The sequence below is a fragment of the Bacillus rossius genome, chromosome 3 (genome assembly GCF_032445375.1).
Source record: "Bacillus rossius redtenbacheri isolate Brsri chromosome 3, Brsri_v3, whole genome shotgun sequence".
Taxonomy (NCBI): Eukaryota; Metazoa; Arthropoda; class Insecta; order Phasmatodea; family Bacillidae; genus Bacillus; species Bacillus rossius.
In genome coordinates, this window is record NC_086332.1 from 32,949,983 (window position 1) to 32,974,063 (window position 24,081).

Genomic DNA, 24,081 nt, shown 5'->3' on the forward strand with positions numbered 1-24,081 from the left:
CAAATGATATCCGTTTTTCTCTGCGGTGACAATAAGATTTAAAGTAACTAACTTTCTTGTTAATAAAAAAGATGCATGCGCTTCTGAGACAGAATCGGAATAAGTACACTTTTTCTGTATGAAATTTATAAAATGGGTAAATAAAAAGACCTGTGCAATGCATATTTAAGTATATATTAATTAATGGTTTTCTGGTGTTAGAATTGTGGAAAATTTATTAACAAAATATATCATTACTTAGTGTTCAACCATAAATTATAGATGGTTCTGCAAACTGCTTCAGAACATCTAAAATGCCCAGAAGGTAAATACTTGCGCTAGAATAAGACTAAAACATATTCACAATTTTTTAAAGTAGTTCATAAAAATACAATTTTAGTACTCCTTTTATAATTGTCTGAAAATAGTTTTACCCAATAAAAATTGACAAAAATATATTTCTCATAACAAATATCTTTAAAAGGCCCAAAGTGTTTAGCAATAAATTTCATACCTCTTTAGTAATAAAAAAGGTACCTTTATTTTAGTATGAAATTTAATTGCACTAAGCTGTAATAAGTTTCTAGTTTGGTATTATTTACAATTAAAGAAGAAAACAAAATTGATAAAAAATTCTAAAAAATAAAAATATCTTAGTAATCACGATATATAAAAAATTGTAATAACATTTTCGTCACAATTTATGGTAAATACTTGCTATACGTTGTTGGTGTGTTTGGAAACAGCTTCTACGAGGGATATTCGTAAAGTAAGCTCTGTTTGATCATTGAAAAAATTAAATCGTGAAAAAAGTTTTTATTTACAGTTTATATTTACAACAGAACTACTTTCGTAACGCTGCACCAGTTTCTTTAACCCCTCTGCATAGAAGTTCGCCGCCTGGGAATTAAACCAGTTGACAATTGTAATTTTGTAATTTTCGCTGTAATTATTGACCCACGTTCTATTAAATCAAACAAAAAGGCGCCCCTTTCGCCCTAAAATATTGTAGCCATCATTTTTCGACTCGAGCACGGAGATTACTTAAACGTTTACCGGAGATGTTTACTGAGCGCATGTTCTTAGGCTACACGCATTGCGTATTCGAAGTCCATGATGCCTATGGCACTGATGCAGCTTTACGAAAATTGTTTGGAACTAAATGGCGATTATGTGAAAATGTGAAGTAGATATGTAGTAAATTAAAACTGCCAATAAAAACTTTTTTCTCGCAAGTTATATGTATATATATATATATGTGTATGTATATATATAAATATATATATATATAATGACCAAACAGAGCTTACTTCACGAATAGCCCTCGCATATGCAGCAGTCTCCACAGGTTTTTATAGACGACTGTATAACAGAGACGGACAGTGAATTTTTTTATAACACTTTGGCTGAATGAAAGAACAAACGTGGCAATAAACTGAACAATTATTTAATACTGGTTCACTTCAGATCGCAGCACAAACTGCTTGTTGATGCGCAAAAGAACTTCTGGAAGTGTTGATGTAGCTCGCTCCTCCACATTTACTCTCAAACCGACCTCCAGGTTCGTGAAAAATGGTCGCCGGTTGCTCGCCACCTCTAGCTATTTCACGTCGTGTGCGGCAACAGCAATTAATGAAATAGAAAGAAACACATTGACCTCAAGGAAAGACCTCGATTTCTGATTTCGCATCACGCGGCGCGCAACGAAGGAAAGGAGCCAGTTTTCCGAAACACCCTCGGGTGTTTCTTACAGACCGAAACATCGCGATACTCTCGTCCAAGCTGCCACCATGTTCGTGGTGATTATCTGCTCGGATAGCCTCGAGTCAGCAAGGGCGCTGCTTCTTAACTCGACGTCATTTGTCGAGACGAAACTTCTCTTTACTGCTTCTAATCATGGCGTGAAGAGAAGCGAACCGTGTTAAGAATCCATCTGTTGTTGATAAACAAGTTGCTGCATGCACAATTTCAAGGTTATACTTTAGCGTGTGTTTCCACGCGTCTGGATAAATTTAGATGCATGTTTTTTTTTTTTTTTTTTTTTTTTTAGTATTAAAACCGCTATGAAAAATGATAAACAACTAGTAGTAATATCATAAAACGTAACTAAATCATATAGTTCTGAAGTTATAATATATGGCTGTGAGAAAAAGCATTTTTGAAGCTGGATATATTTTATTGTGCAAATTTATTTAAATACGTTCAGTTGTTTCTTAAAGAAATTTATATTATTATTTTTAAACACCGCATCACAATTCTGCACTAGATATATGGGTGCTTAAAGAAATTAATTTAAACATTTCAAACGATTGTTACATAAATATTTGAATTTTAGTCCCATATGAAGCCCAGGTATTACTAAAACGCTTCGGGTTAGATTTCCGTTTTTCACTATCATAATATTTTGGCATGTTTGCCTTAATTTAAAAACGATTTTTTTTGTCTGAAAATGTGAAAGGCTGAAACCGTCAATCAAAATAATTTTCCTGGAATTGAGAGAATTCCACGATTCAACTTTATATATTTCGAAATTATTTTAATTGATATAATGTATCTGTAAGTTAGTGATGATGGTGTCATAATTTTTGTCATAACTTTACCTGTATTTTATTGATACTTTTTAATAATCATAAAACAGACCTGAACTCGTCCTCATTGTCAAAGGTATTAAATATTTACGTAGCAATCCCTTTCGCATAAGTTTACTCATTTGCTAATTAGCTATGAGACCATCATTCCAGTCGAGAATTTTAACTAATTAACCACAAACACATATATATCTATATGTATACATATACATATATCCTGCTGGTTCGACCGGCGTATGGCGAGTTCTCTGAGGGAAAATGGTATATCCTTTTGTTGGAATGTGAGGCTGGATGTATGGCCACATTATAACAAAGTCAAGACATTCAAGGCCGTAACCAGGGTTTTGTGACGGAGGGAGTCCAAATTAAACATTACATAATTTTTTAATGATAAAATTGAATGTCACACTTAAATCTCAGGAAATAATATAAGTTTAAACTCCAACGTTTACCCATATAAATTTAAGTAATGATTTCGCTTGAGTAAATAAAACTGAACTTTTCGTATTTTTGTTTTTATGTTATTGGTTCTTAAGTCAATTTTTGGATGATTTAGTTCAAACACATCATAAATACATGTATATTAATGTTACTAAATACATGAATACAACATTAAACCGTGTGCAAACTTGCATTAAATATAGACTACTTGCAAACACAATCTCTGCCGCTCCTGAGGCTATAATTGGGAGGATATACAATGTTGTAGCCCATTAAATCTAAAATCTAAAATACTCTCTCTGTAGCCTTATGTAGCTAAGTTGCTATTATTTAATTTTCTGTCTTAGCTTATTTTTCCCCCTTTATTTTAAATCCTGGAAGAAATGGGTCTGGACTCCATGGCTACGTCCCTGTAGTCATTTCATATTAATCTTTGAGGTCATGTGCAAGAGACAGAAGCTACATTCACACTGCAAACTAATGACCTGTGGATCAAAAAGAGGGAGATTGATTATTATCAGTCAGTGAATTTCGCAGAAAGAAGCAAAGGAAGAAGCCTTTTTCTGAGTGACAAAGCAGGCAACTATTAGATTAAAACAACTGGTCTAGCCTTTTTTGGATGATGACTCAGCTGAAGAATTTTCAAAGTGTTGCGGGTGTCGGGAGCCAGGGCACGTGGCTTTCTGAACGAGGCATCGGACAGCCTCTGCTCATCTACTGCCCTGAAAGGCGTTTTTGGTGGCAAATTACCTTCAACTGTCCCTATTAAGGTAAAGCAGGGGCAACAATAAAAACTACACGACCAGTGAAAACTATTTATTTGTTCATAATTACTGAAAATGGGGATTTTCAATTTGTTAGGTTAGTAACTCTGTTTGTCAAAACTAATACCGAGGTGACTCCGAAAAAAGCTTTGCCCGTCAATGCAAACAAACATTTCTGCTGAAATTATAGACCTATAGTGTGATCGCATACTTTTTTACGCTGTCTTGAGCCCAGTAGAAATATGCAGAAGGAGACCAACTGCGAAAGATGGCGGACTTGGTCGCATGCAGGTAGGGCGATATACGAGCTGCCACTTCAGGTGCTGGTTGTTTCATTTTTATGACCTAAATTTGATTGGAGGGCTACTCTTGTAAATTTATTTTTAGCACTTTAACATTTTCATGTTACCTGAACAAGGAATCATAAATATAATAGCGGTAAAAAGAGTGCGCAAGTGTTCATTAAAATGATTACTTACACGGCATTTATGACAACCCGCAAATTACTTTTAGCAAATATCTGGTGACAAAATTCGGGACGAAATTTAAAATGCTAGAGCGCTTTCAATATAAATGCACAGCACTATATATATATATATATATATATATATATATATATATATATATATATAATGTAAGCGTTGTTTTTACGTGGATGCCTCTATAACTTCGCAACCCAAGTTGCCCCATGGAGGTTGTGTGGAATGGCAATCCTCCAGTCCCCATCCATGAAGAAGTTTTCGGTTTGAAACTGCAGGGGTTGGATTTTAAGATGTAGGTGTCAAAAGAGGGCATCGCACCAATGGATTTATATGGAAAGACGGTGAAGCAGCTAGGAATCGAGTGCTGAAGTGGCCGAGACTGGTAAGAAAGTTCCCGAATGTTCTATAAGGTTCCAGAAAGTTCTAGATTTTTATAGAATGTTCCTTAATGTTATAAAATCTTCCGAAGAATGTCCTAGAAAGTTCTAGTTTGTTACAGAATATTAAAGAATTTTCCATAAATTTCGAAAATATTCTAGAATCTTCCAGAAGGTTATAGAATGTTCTAGAATCTTCTGAAATGTTCGAGAATGTTCCAGAAAGTCCCAGAAGGTTATGGACCTTCAAAGGGACTCCAGTTCCGGTATGATTGGAGCTGGCTAGCTTTGTCCGGACGAATCCAACCTCCGCGTGTGAGACCGAGTCTTCGTACTTTTTACGTATCCGACACGAGGCCACGCGAGTCCTCCCAACAAGATTCTAGCGGCAGCAACGCTACTTCCTGCAACTGGCTGCAAATGCCGAACCTTTCCGAAGTTGGTCGATCGGGAGCGCCTACCCCCTGGATGTTTTTATTTTATTTTTACGCGCGGGTTTTTTCTCTCCAGTATAAAAAAGCCACACAGACTGTTCAGTGGATGGTTGATTATATTAGGTTAGTATGGCTACATTAAAAATACTGTAAAATCATTGTATGGTTGCTTAGCAAATAACTTTTAAAGTATTTATAATGTAGTTAACCTAACCTAATTGACCATTAGTTATCATGTCCTTACCTGAAAATTACAAGTTGCGTAAAATTGCAAGGGAATATGGGGCGTCCCGAGAATATTTGTGGAAGACAACGACTTCCTAGATTTTATACGGTATGAAAAATATATAAATCCATGAAGTACGTTTCTTCAATTAGGTATTTTCCTCTAAAAACGATTACAAATAAATACCGTTGCCTTGTTTATAGTCTTTCCTTTTAACAGCACCTCCATATTTATTTACAATGAACAAAAAAAAAAAAAAAAACCAAAGATTCACGATCGGACGTTTTGCTCTCTCGTCAGTGAAAAGAAGGCTTCCCGTTGCGGGATCACGCCGCCGGCCCCGGAACGAGCGTGAGCGGTGCGGCATTTGCAGTCAGTTGCAGGAAGTAGCGTTGCTGCCGCTAGACTCTTGTGTCCTCCTACGCGACGTGATTCACGGACAGCGCGACGCCCCGGAAGTAGAATGGACTCGTCCACCGCGCGGGCGGAGCAGCGCGCATGAATACTTGAACCGCACTGAAGAATGAAGTAAGCCGAGCGCGCTCCCCCAGTGAAAGAGGGGGGGGGGGGGGGGGGGGACGGGGACGCGAGGCGCCCTCCGACGGGCCCTTGTGATGGCTTCGCGGAGCGCTCTCTGCTACGGCGGATCCCAACATGCGCCATTAATATTCTCCGACCGTTAGCGCCCCGTGCCGCGCCCGAGACCGCGGCGGCTAATTCCAGAAACTTCGCAGCCGTTCCGGCGTAAACATTTAATCTCTTGAGCCGCGAGCCCCGGGGGCAGAGTTTAGCCACGAAGACAGTTTGAAAAGAGAACGCGCTTAATGTAACATCTCCATTAATTACTGACTCTTTGCCGTTACGGAGCATTAAAATACAGTGCAATACTCCAAAATTCATAAATTCTAACATAAACTCAGTTCTTTCATGAAGACTATTAACCCGCACCGCTAAACACTAATGACACACCTCGATACTGGATAGTAAGGAAATACGCGAACAATGGAAAACCCGAATACATGTATTATTCCTTATCTCAAAAAGCTCTCATTCACTACACAGCCGTTGAAAATTTCGAAGTTAAATTATGTGCTTTTAAATATTTAATTTTTTTTTGAGGTTTTGACCTTCTTCGCCTTTTACGAACATCGAAAGAAAGAAAAGACATGAAAATAACTTTCTGGGTAAGAATATAATTAATATTTCTCTTTGGAGTTTCAGTTGAAAGCGTATAGAAAATCTTAAATCAAAATTGCACTTGATTTTAACGAATATAAGTAATTAATTAGATCTCGATGAAATTTTGCACACTTGACCTTTGAAGCCCGAGGAAGGTCACTGTCTAGGTGAGATTTAGAAAAACTACCTCATCCCCCTTTACAACCCCTTGAAACATAACTTTGACACTACTTGATGAAATTTTGTTCACTTTGCATTAAAAACAAGGTGAAAATTACCTTCTATCATTGATTTCAAAATCTTGGTGGGAACTGTCGACATGAAATTTAAAAAAAAACTCATTCCCATCCCCCTTTCCCAACCCTAAAACAGCATTTTTGTACATTTTGATGAAATTTAGCACACTTTGTGCTTAAATTAAGGGGGAAATTACTTTAACTGATTTAGAAAAAAAAAGAATGTCTAAAAACCATTTCACCCCCTTTTCCCGCCCCCTTTTCTCACCCCTTGAAACAGATCTTTGATACTACTTGATGAAAATTTGCACACATAACATTCAAAATAAGGAGAAAAATTACTGTTAAACATAAAATTGAGAAAAAAAGTAAGATCTTTGCCTACATGAGATTTTGAAAAACCAGTCCATCCCCATTTTTCATTTCTTAAAGCATAATGTTAGCACATACAAATTAAATTAAGCATAATTAATTTTAAAAACAGGAAACAAATTTACTGCTTTATCTGATTTCAAAATAGACACACCCCATCTTCCTGTCCACACACCCCTATCCCACTCCTGTAAGGAAAATATTTCACTCCTTAGTAATTTGTACTATACTTTTTATGTTAAAAATAAAAATAAATCTTCTGATAACGCTACTTTTTTTGACTGCATGAAGTTTAGGAATAACTACCCCCCATTCAACTTTACTATCCCTTAAAGCAGATTTTTGGTTTTTGCTTAGTGAAATTTGAACAGTACATGCACAAAAGAGAGGAACCTATCGTAAACATAAAATGAAGTTCACTGGAAACATGAGATTACAAAAAAAAATCCCCATTGTCCTTTCCTACCCCTTAAATAATTACATTGGCCCTCCTAGATGATATTTTGAATATTTGATGTTAAAAATAAGAACACTACTATTTACATCTAATTTTAGCAAAACGTTGATTGATATATGAGTTTTTGAAACAATTATTTCCTAAATCTTCCTCTCCTTTCTACATCTCTCTTTTATAATCCTCAAAACAGAATCTGGACAACTTTTAATGAAATTAAATGTTGAACGTTCAAATTAATAATTACTGTCTACATCTTATTTAAAAAAAAATTGGTTGTCTGTAAAGTCGGTTTACGGACGATAGTTTAACGTGACAACGTCATAACAAAACATTGATGAAATGATTGCATGCTTTTATGAATAAAATTGAATCATTTTGATTGAATTATCACTATTTTGTATGGATACAAAGAAGGAGTGAAATGAAATCTACAATTTAATTGATAAATTTACTTTTATTTGCACTTATTAATTCAAATATGTTTATTGCTTTAACGAAGAGATTATTTTAACAATAACTTTTATACATGTTTGCTATTTAACTTCTTCCAATCTGTGTTATTCTGTTAAGGACAGGACGATGATAGGAAAAGTAGGAAACGAATGGGAGTGTTTCAAGTTTAATGTGCCTCGAAAAAGTAAAATCGATGGTTGTTCCAATCGAGTGGAAGAGAGATAGATGCGGCGCAAGCGTAAAATGAGCGCAACGAAACACCGCGTAACGGGACAATAGGCGTAACGGGACAGTTTTTCGTGCGTGCAGCCGGCGTTCATCGATTTATTAGACGTTGTCACGTAAAAAAGAATCCCCTTCACCCTGTGTTCAGCCCGGGCAACGCCGGGTACTTCAGCTAGTAAATCATATAAATACCCTCATCACTGACTCACTGACTGACTCTGTAACGCTGTACGAATTCTGTTTTAATGCGCTTTTAGTGGAACATCTTCACTGCTATTTGATAACCCGTTCCTCCTAGCATTGCTGCCGAGTCCGTGGCGCAAAGATGATATTCATGGGGGCATAGCGTCATACTTTGACGAGGCACATTGTTTCAGCAATTTTCAGTGATAAAGTAGCGAGCCATGGCTTAGTTTGCCACGTTATGGCAACGTATATTTGTTTGAAATAATTCAAGATGTTGGCTCCCACTTGCAAATATGAATCTACTACCACTATTGTGTCAATTTTCCAGAGCTAATGATGGGATTAAATTGATCGCGAATATATATTAAGGTACACTTGAATTGTAGCACGCTAGTGTTGTTGCGAACTCTGTTCAATTGAACACCTTCATACGAATCGCCCTGCCAATATGTTTCCCATCCTGGTGTATATCAAGGAAGATTATTGAATGGCCAGAGAAAATTAACACGCAATTTAGTTTTCCAAGAGGTTCTTAAAAAATTTTTTTGTCAAATATTTTTTTATTCTTTGTATAGTTACGGTCATCACAGACTCTGTAACGTCAAAGAAATGTGTATACCTTGGAGACAAGTACGAAGCACAAATCATTATTTCAACAGAAGTGTCACTTGGCTGTAACAATATTTTAAAGATTCAACCATTGAAGTAGATCAGCGACAGCCAACTTCACACCCTTCTAAGGCCGAGTTTAACTAAAAAATGTCTCAAAGCCATGATACACAGAGATTATTACTATCAATTAATTTTTTACTTTTTATTTTAAATTAGTCAGTGGATTTTGTAATAGATAATAGAAAAATCAATATTTGTTCTAGTAATACTCGTAAAACTTTATAACTTTGATATTATTAGAAGACTTAAATTACTTTGATGCAAATCAGAAGGTATTGTGAATAACACTGCAAAAGATTGGTCAGTATCAAGAGATTTTATGCTTCATTTTACTGATCTGACTTTGAAGCTCCACTTGTTGCCCCAGAAGATATGATTTTATAATTATGGAACGTGATTGTGTTTTAAATTTCAGGGTGTCCAAAAAGAATGTCCCAGTTTCAATGGTATATTATAACAGTTTAATTGATACTGTTTACAACAAATCATACATAAAATCGAGGGTAAACTAACATAAGTTTTTTTGCTAATGTTTAATATGTGCACTTTTAGCTATACGGCACATATCCAACCTAAAATACAGTTCTCTCCACACTTCAGTTAACAATTACGAAGTAATGGTAGCAATAGCCTCTTAAATTCTGTATTTGAACTTTGGAAATACATTAGGTAGTGACGTAGACACGATCTTTTAAAGCCCCCCCCCCCCTTATCCAAAAAAAATAGCATGGCGTTATGTCAGATGTACGTGGAGGCCAGCGAAAAAGAGGTCTGTTGTCTCGACTATTAACGATCAATCCAATGGCCAGGGACGTCGAAGTTCAACCAGTCTCGAACAAAGAGATTCAAATGGGCAGGGGCTACATCCTGTTGCCAAATGAAGTTTACAGGTTCACCCTCTACTAATTACGCTCAGGAGTCACCCATTTCCGTAGGTGGCGCTGCAAGCGATAAAACACAAAGCAGTATTCGCACATGCACTTATCTAAAACTGTTTAGGTTACTTTTTAATTGTGACATTACCTAACTAACACTCTACAACAATCACAGTTGATACTATTAGAATTTATAACTGATGGGACATTCTTTAAAGGATATACTGTAGACTGAGATAATCAATGTATATAAACCTGCTTTGATAAGAATCAAGTGTATTTACATTTTTAATGTTGTGACACTTGTTAACGACAATAAACAATGCGGTGGAGGTTCAGAGTGAATAAATGTTGTACGATGACGGATAATGTAGGCTAATGTTGTTCTGCGTCTACGCGGGACGAGTTCAGGTCGCAGGCTGCCAGTTTGCCATCACTGTAAATAAACTATAACTGGTTTCGCAAGATTTGGAAGATTTTCAAAATTAGAACACACGGAGAGTGCTTTCCATCGGCGATCTGGCTCCTCAGAACACTTCCCGGTAGCTTCGAAGCTCTCGCCAGAAGCGCAAGTCCAAGTCGTAAATATCTCGACCGAGTATCTTAGCCAAAAACTCTTTTGCGAGTTTCAAATAAATCTGCCGTGTAAAATAAAAATAAAAATTTCCAACGTGCGTTAGTTTAACTTTGTACACGATACCAACTTCTACGAAATATTCGGCTTTATAATAAATCAGCCGATTACATTTAACATATTACTTGCTAATATGGTGAAAAAAAAATTCACCTAGACTTATGTTTATATCAGTAATTGGCTAAAACAATTTTTTTTATCAAACTCACCGGTTAGTAAAGTGAACAGAGAACACTTAAGTAACAGATAGTTTTAAAGTATCGCCTGACATTTAAAGGACTGATTTAAGGGGATTGGGCCCTGCCATATTGGATTTTCCCATATTTTGCAGTAATTCTAATTTTGAACTATTTTCCCCATAGTTTTGTCACGTCAAGGCATTATCATATCTCCCAGACCTTCTGTATCTTGTTGCAGTCACACATTTACTAACAGGCTCTAGTCAGCGCCGCGAGGAAATGACTTATTACTTCTCGCGTGCGACTACAACTGTCATGATAATCACACCAGTTCGCTAGCGTTGACTTCCAAAAGTAGCCAAAGATAAGTCCTATGCCATGTCGAGCCAAAAAAATAAGCATTCGGAAGCTTTATTGCAAGCTGTTTCAAAACATTTGAAAGATGGTGAGGCCTAATCCCCCTTAAATCCTGCCAGTTATGCGCTTGTTTCACCCCTGATGAAATAGAGTTACGAAAGTTGTGAACTGTTACTTTCAAAATTATCCGGGAGGAAGTATTTTCGTGCATTCGCAACTCTTTTTTCACTACGCTGTTATTCGAGATATTCGTGAGTTGTTTCAACAGGGCCAGAAAACTTTTTGAACAAGAAAAGGAGGAACGACTAATTAGTCGGCATCAGCAGGTTAATTAAATCTGCAGCCATTATTGAGGAAAAGTTTGAGTATCATGTCTGGGAAATTGATGAGCTCGGGGTTGTACCGGGCTGAAATGGCGCGAGGTTGTTGCCAGGAATCACCACGTCCAACGGAAAGGCACCTGAAACATAACTAGCATAATTGCTTTCTTCAAATTATATTTACTTTAAATCCATTTTCCTTCTATCGTTAACTTTTTTTTTGTATTCCTCATGAGATAAATGATAGTTATATAACGAGTCTGTAGTTGCGGTGATTATTTTTAAATTATAAAATAAATTGTAAATGATGGGCATTTACACAGTTCATGGTTATTTATAATTATAATATTGCCTGTAACCCAAGTTACAATTAATTTTTTCGGTATATGGAATACTAACACGTTATGTTTTTTTTTTAGATTAATTTTTTTCCCGTTCAGCTGTTTTGCAGTAGAAATTTAGTTTCTTTATTGACAATATAAGCAAGAAAATTATGTATCCTAGTCACTTTAATATGCACAGGAATGGCTTAGTCTTTTCATACTAATACCATTTTCATAATGAATAAGGATTTTGTCCAAGACACACTTGCAAAACGTTTGGGGTTAAAGCTTTTCACTACAGTGAGAGAGTAAATTAATCACCCCAACACCGTATCTTGCTTGGCGTAAATATTTGTCGAAAGAAAAGTTGCTAAACGAAGCAATAGTCTAAATAGGTACAGTAAATTGTGCTGAGTATAAAGCGTGCTACAAAACTTCTACAAATAAAAATTGGAATAGGTTGAGTGAATCAGCTTATTATAACTATGCGGGAATCTCTTTTAACATTTAGAATCAAAATGATGCAAATCTGCGAAAACTTTGAAAGGTTTAATACATATTCTTTATTAAGGTGTATGGTGGTTCATAAAGTTTTGTGTAAAACGATTTAATATTTTTGAATACTTTGGTTATCTATAAGAAAAAAATTGAATTGAATATAACTGAATTGTGAAAAGTCTCAGTTCTAAAAAAAAAAAAAAAATTATGTTTGAGCGAAAGTTCTTGAAAAAACCAAGAATTTGACTAAAGGCTTCAAATGCAACAAAACAATAATAAAATGGTTTTAATATACCGTCAGTGATGTCATTTTAAAATTCTACAAGTTCTCAACAAATCTATAAATAATGTGCTGCACTAAAAATATTTTTTTTTAATACACACCCCATCTTTATTTAATATAGAGAGAAAAAAAAGTGTGGTTCCAGTAAAACCAATTTTTAGCGAAAACAGGAATTTTTTTTTGTGTGGAAGAAGCAGAGCAAGGTTTTATTATTTTTTTAACAACTTTAGTTTGAACGCGAAGCCATGTGCGAGGTGCGAGCGTAGTTATGTGAAGTTTTACTCCCCCCCCCCACGCTCCCCTAGAGGTTGACTTCAGCAGTGTTTGCATGTGCGCGCGCCCACAAGGCGGTGGTGGAGGGAAGACCAGGGACATAAACCAGGAGAGGGACTCAGTCCCACGGCCATCCCGGGTTGTCTGGGTAGGGGTGGAATGTGTGAGGAGGGGAGGGAAGGGTTGACTGTGGGCGACGCGGCCCTGGGAGCACCCCTCCTCCCTCCCAGCGAGCCGTGGTGTATCGCGGACTCCCCTGGGGGACGCCGGGGATAAACACGCGACGTGAGAGACGGCGCAGATACCTCCCCCCCCCCCTTCCTCCCGGACCAATACCCACCTTTCCGATGTCACGACGCACGTGGTGGGTGGCACGGAGAAACGAAAAACAAATGAAGTCTGAAAACACACGTGGATGCGTCGTCGCCAAGCGCGTTTCAAGCGACACTTCGCAGATTGGAGGCTATGAAGCGTCTACAGGCAAACACAGTGTCACAACTAAAATAAAAAATAAAATAAAATAATGTACGCATATTACTTCATTATCTTACTGGATTTAAAAAACCTTTTTCCATAATAAAATACTGTATAACTATATAATTCGCATTGCAGTATTAAGCAATTGTTCCTCATTGCGTATCCTGTTTATTTAGAATAAAACTGGATAATGCCCGGCATGCGTTGCAATGCCTCAATCAATTTTTTAAACGTATACTAAGCATCTCTCTTTATCTCTCTAATTCTCTATCTCTCTATGTATATCTCTATAACTCTCTCTATCTTTCTATTTATATCTCTATCTCTATATATCTTTCTACATATATATCTCTATATATATTGCGTTGCAAAGCCTCAATCAATTTTTTAAACGTATACTAAGCATCTCTCTTTATCTCTCTAATTCTCTATCTCTCTATGTATATCTCTATCTTTCTATTTATATCTCTATATATCTTTCTACATATATATCTATATATATCTTTCTAGCGGACCCGACAGAAATTGTCCTGCCCAAATGTACATATGGCGGTAAGTATTTCTACGCTGGACATTTTGTATCTTCTCATTATACATACCCCTCCTCTTGGGCACGCCACTGCCGTTACCAAAAACCTTTCCCATGGTTACGCAGAAGGCAACAACAATGCAAAAGCCCGTTGCCATGGAGGCTAATTATCAACAATGCTTAGTTTTTTTTTGCTTTTAAAGCGTGTATTTTTAGTTTTTCTTAACTCAGAATCGAGATAAAATATCCAATTGTGAATCTAAACCATCCTCGAATCCCCGTGAACTCACACACAAAATTTCATCAAAATCGCGTACAAACAGACAGACAGAAAAAGTACTGTTTTATTATAGTAAGATAGATAGATTATTCTTACATGTTCGCATCCATGCAGTATATGAAAAATCAGCATGCATAGCCCCACACCTATTACTATACGTATCTGCTGCCCACGAATTTTTCCGCATGGAATTTTGGATTATCTTGCACCATTTAGAAATTTAAACATTATAACATAACAGTTGATACAGTTGTAGTAGTTTTCTTATGTTCACAAATGATAATTTTTCTCACCTCTATTTCAGACTTTGCAATAAAAATATGTTACTACCTAAATTTTGAGTAAATATGTTTCTACTTTCAAATGTAATGATGGGAAGACACTTCATAAAATGTCTTTGTAAACCACATTTACTGTTTTTTCCGTCTTGAGCTAGAATGTAAAGATTGTCTGCATTACTGACCCGCGAGCAAGCTACATACATTTCAGAGAGAGAGAGTGAGAGAAAGACACCTATTGAATGTCTATCTAACTAATTTTTTTTATGAGAGCATATTTTCATTAAGTAAATCATGAAATCATTCAACGATAAAAGCTGTTTATTTAATTAAGCGGACGGGTTCGCTCCAAGGAGAAAATTGACGCGGCGAGACCTCGTGGACATAGAGAAATGACACACACTCACTATTTGTGTGGCTATGAAACATTATTTTTTTCTGCAATTTAAATTGTAATATACATCTACTTAAAATGTTGGTTTGTCCTGAATTTTTCCTGAATTTTCTTTGCTATAAACCTCACGGATCCCGAGACCTTTCCAACGACTGCAAAACCGTGGAAATCGGTTCGTGCGTTCTGGAGTTATAGCGTCAGGAAGGAAAACCCGACTTATTTTTATATAGTAGATATTAAAATTAAGAAAGGGATTGGCTGTGCTTATAACGCAAAGCTTTAAAATTACATATATATATATGTATATATAGATATGTGTGGTATTGAAAATATGAATTATAAAACCTTGATGTAAACATAATACACAATATGGTAAATTAAAACATTTTTTTTGTCCGTTCTGTCATCGTTGTGTTGTCTCATAACACTTGTTTAGTTTTATCGTTGGTTCCGTACTGTCCGACATCATCTGATTCAGTCTGTTTTCTGTGAATTTTGTATCTTCATATTTATATATATTTTTTTTAATTTTCGAAATTTTTCCATAACAAACAGTGCAATACTGCAACGGAGTATGTAAACAAAACTGCATTAACTCAATGAACAACTAACCAATATTTTGTTTACGCCAAACAGACTTTCAAAAGCATTTTAGTCTGGAAGAGGACATTCTACTTAATTTTTTTTTCCGTAAAGTATGTAAGTGTGCCGCAACGCAAAACATGTCATCGAGCGCTCCACTCCTGACCACCCCCCAACCCCTCCCACTCTCCGCCTACGAGTAGGTTTTACCCCCACCGTGGCAACTTTGCGTTGCTTTTTTTATGATGTGTTCGCGTCGACTCAACCTAACCGGCTGTAGAGAAGTTTCATTACACAAAACCGAGCCTCAAGGTTTCTCTGCGGGGTAAGCGTTGGGTTGGAGCAGAGTGAAGCGCGGCTGTGTTGCAGTTGCCGCTAGAAACTTTCCTCGAGATCTGCGTGTGCTTCGAACACTTTCAAAATGTTACGATGGCGACAGGGCCGGTGCGTCCATACAGGCGAACTAGGAAACCGCCTAGGGCACCAAGTAGCTGGGGGCGGCGCAGCACGACACATAACAGCTGATATCATATGTTTAACGATTATTGAAACTAGATGAAAATGGATTTTTGTAACAGTTTGGAATGTTTATATTGATATAAGTAATTATTTAAAGTCCACGATGACCTGTTTATGATTTGTAATACGTAAAAAAAGTAAAAGAAAAAAACACAAGCCTGCATACATTTGATTGTGGACAAAATCTTAGGCTTACGTGATGTATTTTGAGGCAAGGCAATTTTTTTGGGGGGTGTCCGGACCGGGGGAGGGGGGGCATTAAGGTTTTTCGCCTAGGGCGCCAATTCACCTTGCACTGGCCCTGCCAGCACATCATCAAACCTATTACAATATCATAGAAATACCAACTTCAGCCTAGGTTGTGCAGAAACATTTGCGATTTGGCATAATTTTGAAAAGATTTAAATATATATATATTTGTGCGAGGGGTTTAAAGTAGATTTGTTGTATTAGCAAGCCACAACAAAATAATACTAACCTGTAACCAATCGACAAGTACCAACAGAAGCTTACACATGGCAATTTAAAAAAATTAAGTCATTAACATATTTCTTCCAAACAATTTTACAAGTCTATCTAAGTTATTTTTTATTCTACTTATAAATGACCGGAATTTTTTTTTAAGTTTGCAATCAGTGTTTCTTTATCAATTTTAATAATATACAAAATGTTTTAATCGTGAAGTCTTTATATTTATGTTTAACTGTAAGGATTTATCACGACACTGACGAATTTGTTTACCAGAGAATCAAAATAGGAAGAAAAAAATATAACACAAGTAGACACAATGTATAATAACACAATAAAAAAATTCCTAGGCAACTGTTGTGAACAAACATGTAGTCGTATCTTTATACGTGTCAAGTACACGAAAACAAGAAAGGTTTAACAGGTTTAAGGACAGGAAAAATATACTGCAAACTTCTTTTGGAAAACATTTTTTTACATAGTAATTAATTTCTTAGAAAATAATTAGCGCAAATAAGAAAAAAAAATACGTGGATTGGTAAGGTTGCCTTGTTCAACTCTCTAAAGTTCAGGGAAAAAATACGCAAAGAAGTATTTATTTTATAATTCTGTTTGTTTATTTTAAACTATCCCCGGGGCGAAAGACGCCGTAATTAAAGGCATCGCGAACAACACCGCGAGACGCCCACAGCGCCGAGGGCAGCCACGCGCAGCAGGGAAAATGGCGGATGAAGAATAAAAATAAATAAAAAGCGGAAACCGCGGCGCACCTGAATTTCACACATCGGGAGTTCTGCTCCGCGGAGCGCACACAGTTGCCCTCGACAGGTGCTCCAAGTTCCTCGCGCGCGCGGCAACACTGCAGGGAGGGGAAACTGCGGCAACACCGGAGGGGCAGAAGCGCGGCAGCACAGTTGAAAACACCAGTTGTGACGCGTGTATCGCCGCGGGAAGAAGTTTGTTACTTCCATCTTCGCTTCTGAAGCACTGGAGCACTGAGGCATGTAGAGCTTGCGTGCGTGCGTGCAAAGCACATCGAGTGTTCAAGAAAGGGGGGGGAAAAAATTGGTTGACTGTAAAGTCGGTTTACGGACGATAGTTTAACGTGACAACGTCATAACAAAACATTATTAAAATGATTGCATAATTTTATGAATAAAATTGAATCATTTTTATTGAATTATCACTATTTTGTATGGATACAAAGAAGGAGTGAAATGAAATCTACAATTTAATTGATAAATTTACTTTTATTTGCACTCATTAATTCAAATATGTTTATTACTTTAACGAAGAGATTATTTTAACTTTAACTTTTATACATGTTTGCTATTTAACTTCTTCCAATCTGTGTTATTCTGTTAAGGATAGGACGATGATAGGAAACGTATGAAACGAATGGGAGTATTTCAAGTTTAAAGTGCCTCGAAAAAGTCAAATCGATGGTTGTTCCAGTCGAGTGGAAGAGAGATAGATGCGGTGCAAGCGTACAATGAGCGTAACGGGACACAGCGTAACGGGACAATGAGAGTAACGGGACACAACGTAACGGAACAATGAGCGTAACGGAACACTTTTCGTGCGTGCAGCCGGCGTTCATCGATTTATTAAACGTCACGACAAAAAACTCCCGAGTAGGTATTTTGCGACCGTAATGTGCATGTGTGGACGACTCGTTTCAGCGTTGCGTGTCAAAACTTGACACGATAATACGCACTCGTATTACAAAATAATTTACTGGACCAAAATAAAAAAAATTAAATGTAAAAAAAAGATTATATAAATTTTTATAAACATAATATATACATGCTCATGTTTTCAACTCAATATATTTTGTGTTCAAGTTATGGCTTTATGGCGAAATTCTGGGTTGAAACAACTATGCACAACTGTATGCTTCAGTTTTTTTAAAAAAGTTGAATTTTTGAGGGATAAATTTTACTGTTAATGTAATTGAACAGTTTTTTTAATAATTATTTTTTGAGGTTGAATTTTGAGTAAGGGTGGGCGAATAAAATATTAATATTCTAAAATACCATGTAATATTTAGTACACCAAAGATTTGATATTCAAGAAAATAAATATGTTAGAAGGAGTAATTAATTTATTACTAGCTAATCCGCGGCTTGCGTTGCAAGACTCAAATTTTTTTTTTTGTATTTTGTTTGAAGTAGGTACACACAAAGCATTTTTCCATCCATCTCTCTCTAATTCTCAATCTCTCTCTATATATATTACATATATACATATATCTACCTCTCTTTAGCTCTATATCTTTCTATATCTCCCTCTATATAATCCTATCTACCTCTTCTATTCACCTATAACTATATATATATGTCAAATTATAACAATGAATATATTAAAACTTTATGTTTTTTACCTTTCTATATTTTTACCAGAAACAGATATATAAAACATGAATACAAAAAAAAAACACAACGTTGTGTCAAAATTTCAAAGCAGCACTCGGTGAAGAACTTTCGGAGATTTAAGATTTTGAACGTACATAATATTTTTATTAATATATAGATAAAATTTGTAGTTGACAAGAACTGCAGAAGGTATGAAAGGAAGTCTTTGAGTACCCACCAGTTACATCTCTCAGAATATTTCCTTTGGCACTGCAGGGAACGTCGGTGGTAAAAACAAAATTTTGTTTACACCCTAAACACATGTACATGTGCTTTTTATATGTTTGCAAATTAAAAATTTATGGCATGAAGGTTTCTTCAAAACATTAAATTTCTGTTTTTTTGCTTCTATATTAGTTTATTTTTGACTCTCGATATCTAGATACGTATTCATTAGGATACGAGAAACGCTTTCAAGAATAGAATCGGAGATTATCAATCGAGAAAAAGTGGATACTACTCATCCCTCATTTTAAGCTTTTCATTTCTGGTTTAAGAGATTTGGCTTATTGTGTCAGAGGAAATTGTAACAAGCTTCAAACCTGTTATTTAAAATTACTATTGTTTTTTTCCCTCGACGGTATTGACCTCAGCATCTACAGAGAGCCGATGGCTAGGTTTGCGACTCGATCAAAGTGGAAGTTTCCTGTTTGTTAAGATGGATTGTATCCGTCTAGAGCCGCATTCTTCTTCCGGGTATCAGAAACACAGAGGTAACATCTTCGTACTGCAGTCAATGATAATGCTCCTCTAGTTCATTTCCATACCTTGAGTGCCGCGCCAATTCCCTGAAGAGGTTCGTAACGGAATCATTGTTTGCTTGGTTCAGAGCTCCGCCATTAATTAGCCTCTTCTTCCTCTCGGCCGATATGCGCATTTCGCGTTTATAAGCCACGTAACATCTGTATCTTGATAACAAGGAACAAAAGGTGATTCCAGCATTGTATAATTGCGTTGTATATATACTGACAATGAGCCAGACGCCCGAATAATCCGTGTTCGTGTTCATGAATATTCTGATTTGATTTTTATAGGTTATGTTAGGTGTATTACGTAAATAAAATTCTTGCAAATATTGATTTTTTCCCCCCTGAGAGAGTAGGTATTTCGCAGGTCTAGATGATCGTGATTAAAATTGTAACGGCCGGTTAGGTTATTTTAAGTCAGTGACATTTAAAATACTGTAAAATCGTGAAAATGTAGGAATTATCGTAAAAAGGTGTTTTTCATTCCCTACCACGAAGTAGCACGAGCGAGCGGTGAACTTCGGGTATGTTCGGGGAACTGATCGGGGATGAACGAATAGTAGTTTTCCCCTCCAGAAGCGACACGCGTGCAAGCGGCCTTCCTCGCCGCCGTCGGCTCCTGGAATGGCCGCGCCCTCGGGCGTGACGTCACCTGGGCTGTGTCTCGGAAATTGTGACGGAAGGGAGCAGCAGGGGCGTAGCCAGGATTTATTTTCGGGGGGGGGGGGGGTTTACTTACACCCTGCCACCGTACTAGGGAGGGGGGGGGGTCCGGTGGCCCTCCCCCGGAAAAATTTTGATTTTAATGTGCAATTTGGTGCTATTTAAGCACTTTCGTAATTAAAATATTGTATTTAAATAACATAAATTTGTGTCCCGACTTTATGATATTTTTAACGAGACACTGTTGAAAATTCATTGCTGAATATTAAGGCTTATCGGCTCAAGGGTTCTTTCTTAGTTTCATCTACGTGCATTTGCAACAGCTAGACAAGTGTAATTTTTGTCATAAGTACATATATATATATTTAATATTTCGGGGGGTGTTTGGACACCCAAAACACCCCCCCGCCCTGGCTACGCCCCTGGGAGCAGCTTCTCTCCACCATCTCGGCGTCATATTTCTCACACTCGCCTTCCACGCTGCTTCTCTCTCACTCTCTCTCTCTTTCACTGACTCACTCTCTCTCTTTGCCCATCGACACGATCCTATCCATCTTATGTTTCATGTTATCCGTTGCGTGGCATCGTTACGTATAACCACGTGACACGAAATAGTGCACCGATGTTGGAATTCCCACCGTATCATTCATCCGTTAAAGCGTATCCGTATCGCAAACAAATGTTACGTCCTCTAGACACACCAGGAGGGCAGTTCATCAGTAGCCATGAGCGCACGATTAACTTGCAGCGGCAGCTTTCATTGGAGGATGTCAAAGGTATTTACAAGTAGGGAGCTAGCTAGCTGTACGGTGGTTCGAGTTTGTTGAATGATTTGAAGATTCAGGCAGAGAGTGGACCGTACAAGACGGAAGTCGATTTTTTTTTTTTCCTGTGTTCAGTTGGGCCGAAAAATGAAGAACGACACGCCACCCGTTCTTAATGGTTCTTTCTTCGAGCCGTGACTACCTTTGATTTGAAGGCGAAACAAATTACGGAACGAGCCAGTTGTATATCTTCGTGTCAAGTTCTGACACGCAACGCTGCAAAGAGGCAGGCGCGTTTCGACCACGCAACGGGGCTACATTACGGTCGTTTGCAACATATGGATACCCCACCTTAACACGCTCAATCGTTGATAAGCAGGTCATCTTCACCTCTTTTGAAACCAAGGCTCGGTTTTTTTTCTTTTCTCTTGATCCGGGTCGTTTACTTAAGGTAATATTCATACGAGAACCAAAATTTTAAATACACTTCCATAAGTTTATAAACACAATTTATTATCACCTATGTCCACAATAAATACACTATTAAAACGAAAACGACTTGAAAAATTACTCATCTTTAAAAAAAATTATAACTTAAAAGTTACCTATGTTTTATATGTATTAGGAAGTAAAATGTTTTATTTTTACCTATGTGAAACTTAATTAATTTAATATTGCACTATATCTACTACGTTACTTTTTATTTATCATATTGCTATAATATTATTAAATACTTAGCTCATTCCATGACCTAATGCACTATTGCACTATTGCAATATTGCACTATATCTACTACGTTACTTTTTATTTATCATATTGCTATAATATTAAATACTTAGCTCATTCCATGACCTAATGCAATATTAAATTAATTACGTTTCACATAGGTAAAAATTAAAACATTTTACTTCCTAATATATAATCAAACGTGTGTGTTACACGTGCTCTTTTCCCTGACTTACTTGAAGTCATGTTTCGCAACTGCATCCTTGCAATGCCGGGGCCTGCTGCGCGGCTGGCGGCGCGCGCGCGCGTGCAGAGTGGAGCAGCTCTTGGTCGCGACGCGAACGACCCCGGGCGCGAGGCGGTGTGAATATTTGACGCGCCCCGCGGGCCCAGAGGAGAGGTCCCGGATCAGGCCCGCAGGCGGGCGCGCGCGAAGGCAGGCGAGGTTAGGGTCGGGCCTGAGTTATTAATGCCCCTCAGCAGGGCGGCTGGGGGGATGCGGGACCCAGCAGTCATTCACTGCGCGTTCGTGCACCTTCGGATCTTCTCACGTGTAACGGTACACGGCATTTCGTGGGAGTAATTCAGCGAACGGAACCGAAGGCACGTGGAACAGAGACATGTAATAAAACGGTGCTGCCAACGAATGCAAAAGGGAAACTTTTATGGTATCAATCGTTTAATGAATTTCAACAATACGGTCAGTATTTTATTAAAATTTTCTTGTCGAAAATCAGGTCCAAATCCGGGGTTTTAGTATTTTGTTAAGTTTTGTTCGCTTTCACCATAACCGTATAATTATAAATATTAAAATTTATCTTTGTAAATGGAATGATTTGATAGTGGACGTAGCTGCTCCGGCAGTGAATTCTAGCTTAGGTTACGGAAATTACGTCCAGAAATGCAGTTGAAAACCCAATTTTCGTATATATTTATCTCCAATGCCATTATTTTAAAGACTTTGTACGTTAAATTTCGTGTCTGTGTTTCGTATTATAATAATTGTACTTGCAAAATGAGAACACGTGAATTTGCTCGTTACTGAGGTTTGATGTTAAACATCCCTAGCAGTTACTGAAAGACTACCTCATTTTTTTTTGCTGTTGTAAAAGGAAATTAAAAATTAGGTTAGGTGTGTTAAATAAATAAAATACTCTTAAAAATTCGTTCGTTATTTATTTTGACTGAGAAGGTAGATTAACGTTCGTCTGGGCGATCGTAACTAAAGTGTAAGGATAAAGGATATCGTGAAAATTTAATAAAATCAGGTAAAATGGCCGAGCATACACGATCAAGCGGCAGACTTCAGATAGGTTCGGGACTGATCGTGGATCAATGAAAAGTATGCGAGTGTGCTCTAGGAGAAGCGGCTCGTGTTGAAGATAAAAAATGGCGGATTGCAACAGCTGGCTCGAAGGAGTTGGGTGGCGAACTAATATTTTTTTGCAACTGGTTTCCAAAGGGAATATATTTTAAAAAATACAAATTTCTTTTTCTTTGTGAGACACATGTTGAACTTCTGGGGCGTTAGAATAACGCAACTGGTCAAAAAAAAAATGTTGTCAAACACTAGCACATGCCCTAACTTTCAGCAAACAGGATGTAGCACATCGCCTACACCTGGCGAAATATTTGCAACGAAGCATAATGTGAAGTACTCGAAAAAGGGAAACGCCCGTGGGAATTGTTCCCGAACGAGAGTAAAACCCTGAAAATGCAACTACCCGACGGTAGAGGCGAAGGCGGGCGCTGACCAAGCAAATTACCCGGGCTTCAAAGGGACTCAAAAGTCGCCTGCTCTGGCGGGTCTTCTCCAGGTCGTCAGGGGAGTAGCCCCCGGCTTTGAAAAAAGGGGCCGCTGCTGTTTTCAGGTCAGGGCAGAGGTAACGTACACCTCAAGTTCGCATGGTAACTAACCCCCCCCCCCCCCCCCTCTTTTAAGCCCGTGCCTACCTCACGGCCGGGTGAAAAGGGGGAGAAGGGAGAGTTAATTATGTTAATTGACGAGTCGCCCCGTGCAGAGGGGAAGCGTTTGACTGTCACGTGGCTACGGAGAGGGGGGGAAAAAAAAGGGAGGGTGGTGCTAGGGGCAAGTACCCCTCGTGACATCCACCACTCGACAGTCTTCGCAAACATTGCGTCGCACGCCATTACACGGTCATCCAGGCGGGAATGGAAATTAACCCTTCAGCCCCTAAATAAAATAAAAGGTCGCATAGTTATTCCGGCGGACCAATGCATGGTACTAGCAACTTAGGTGCTATTTTGGACATACGCCATTTACAGCTACACTGAATGTCGTAAGAAACCTAAACAACAGGGGGGAAATGGATGAATATAAAAAAACCGAGAAAAACAAGACAAAATCCGGTGATCTAAAAAAAAAAAAAAATTAAAAACATAGACAGCACAGAAAATTACGTGAAAG

The 24,081-nt window shown here is 37.6% G+C and overlaps 1 protein-coding gene across 1 annotated transcript in view; it reads right to left on the reverse strand.

Moving 5' to 3' along the window:
* LOC134531262 (uncharacterized) overlaps positions 1 to 21,899 on the reverse strand; it is a 140,894-nt gene extending 118,995 nt beyond the window's left edge. The window contains exon 1 of the mRNA XM_063366953.1: positions 21,890 to 21,899. Coding sequence (XP_063223023.1) covers positions 21,890 to 21,899 — 10 coding nt within the window. The remainder of the gene's footprint in view (positions 1 to 21,889) is intronic.
* Positions 21,900 to 24,081: the final 2,182 nt, after the last annotated feature.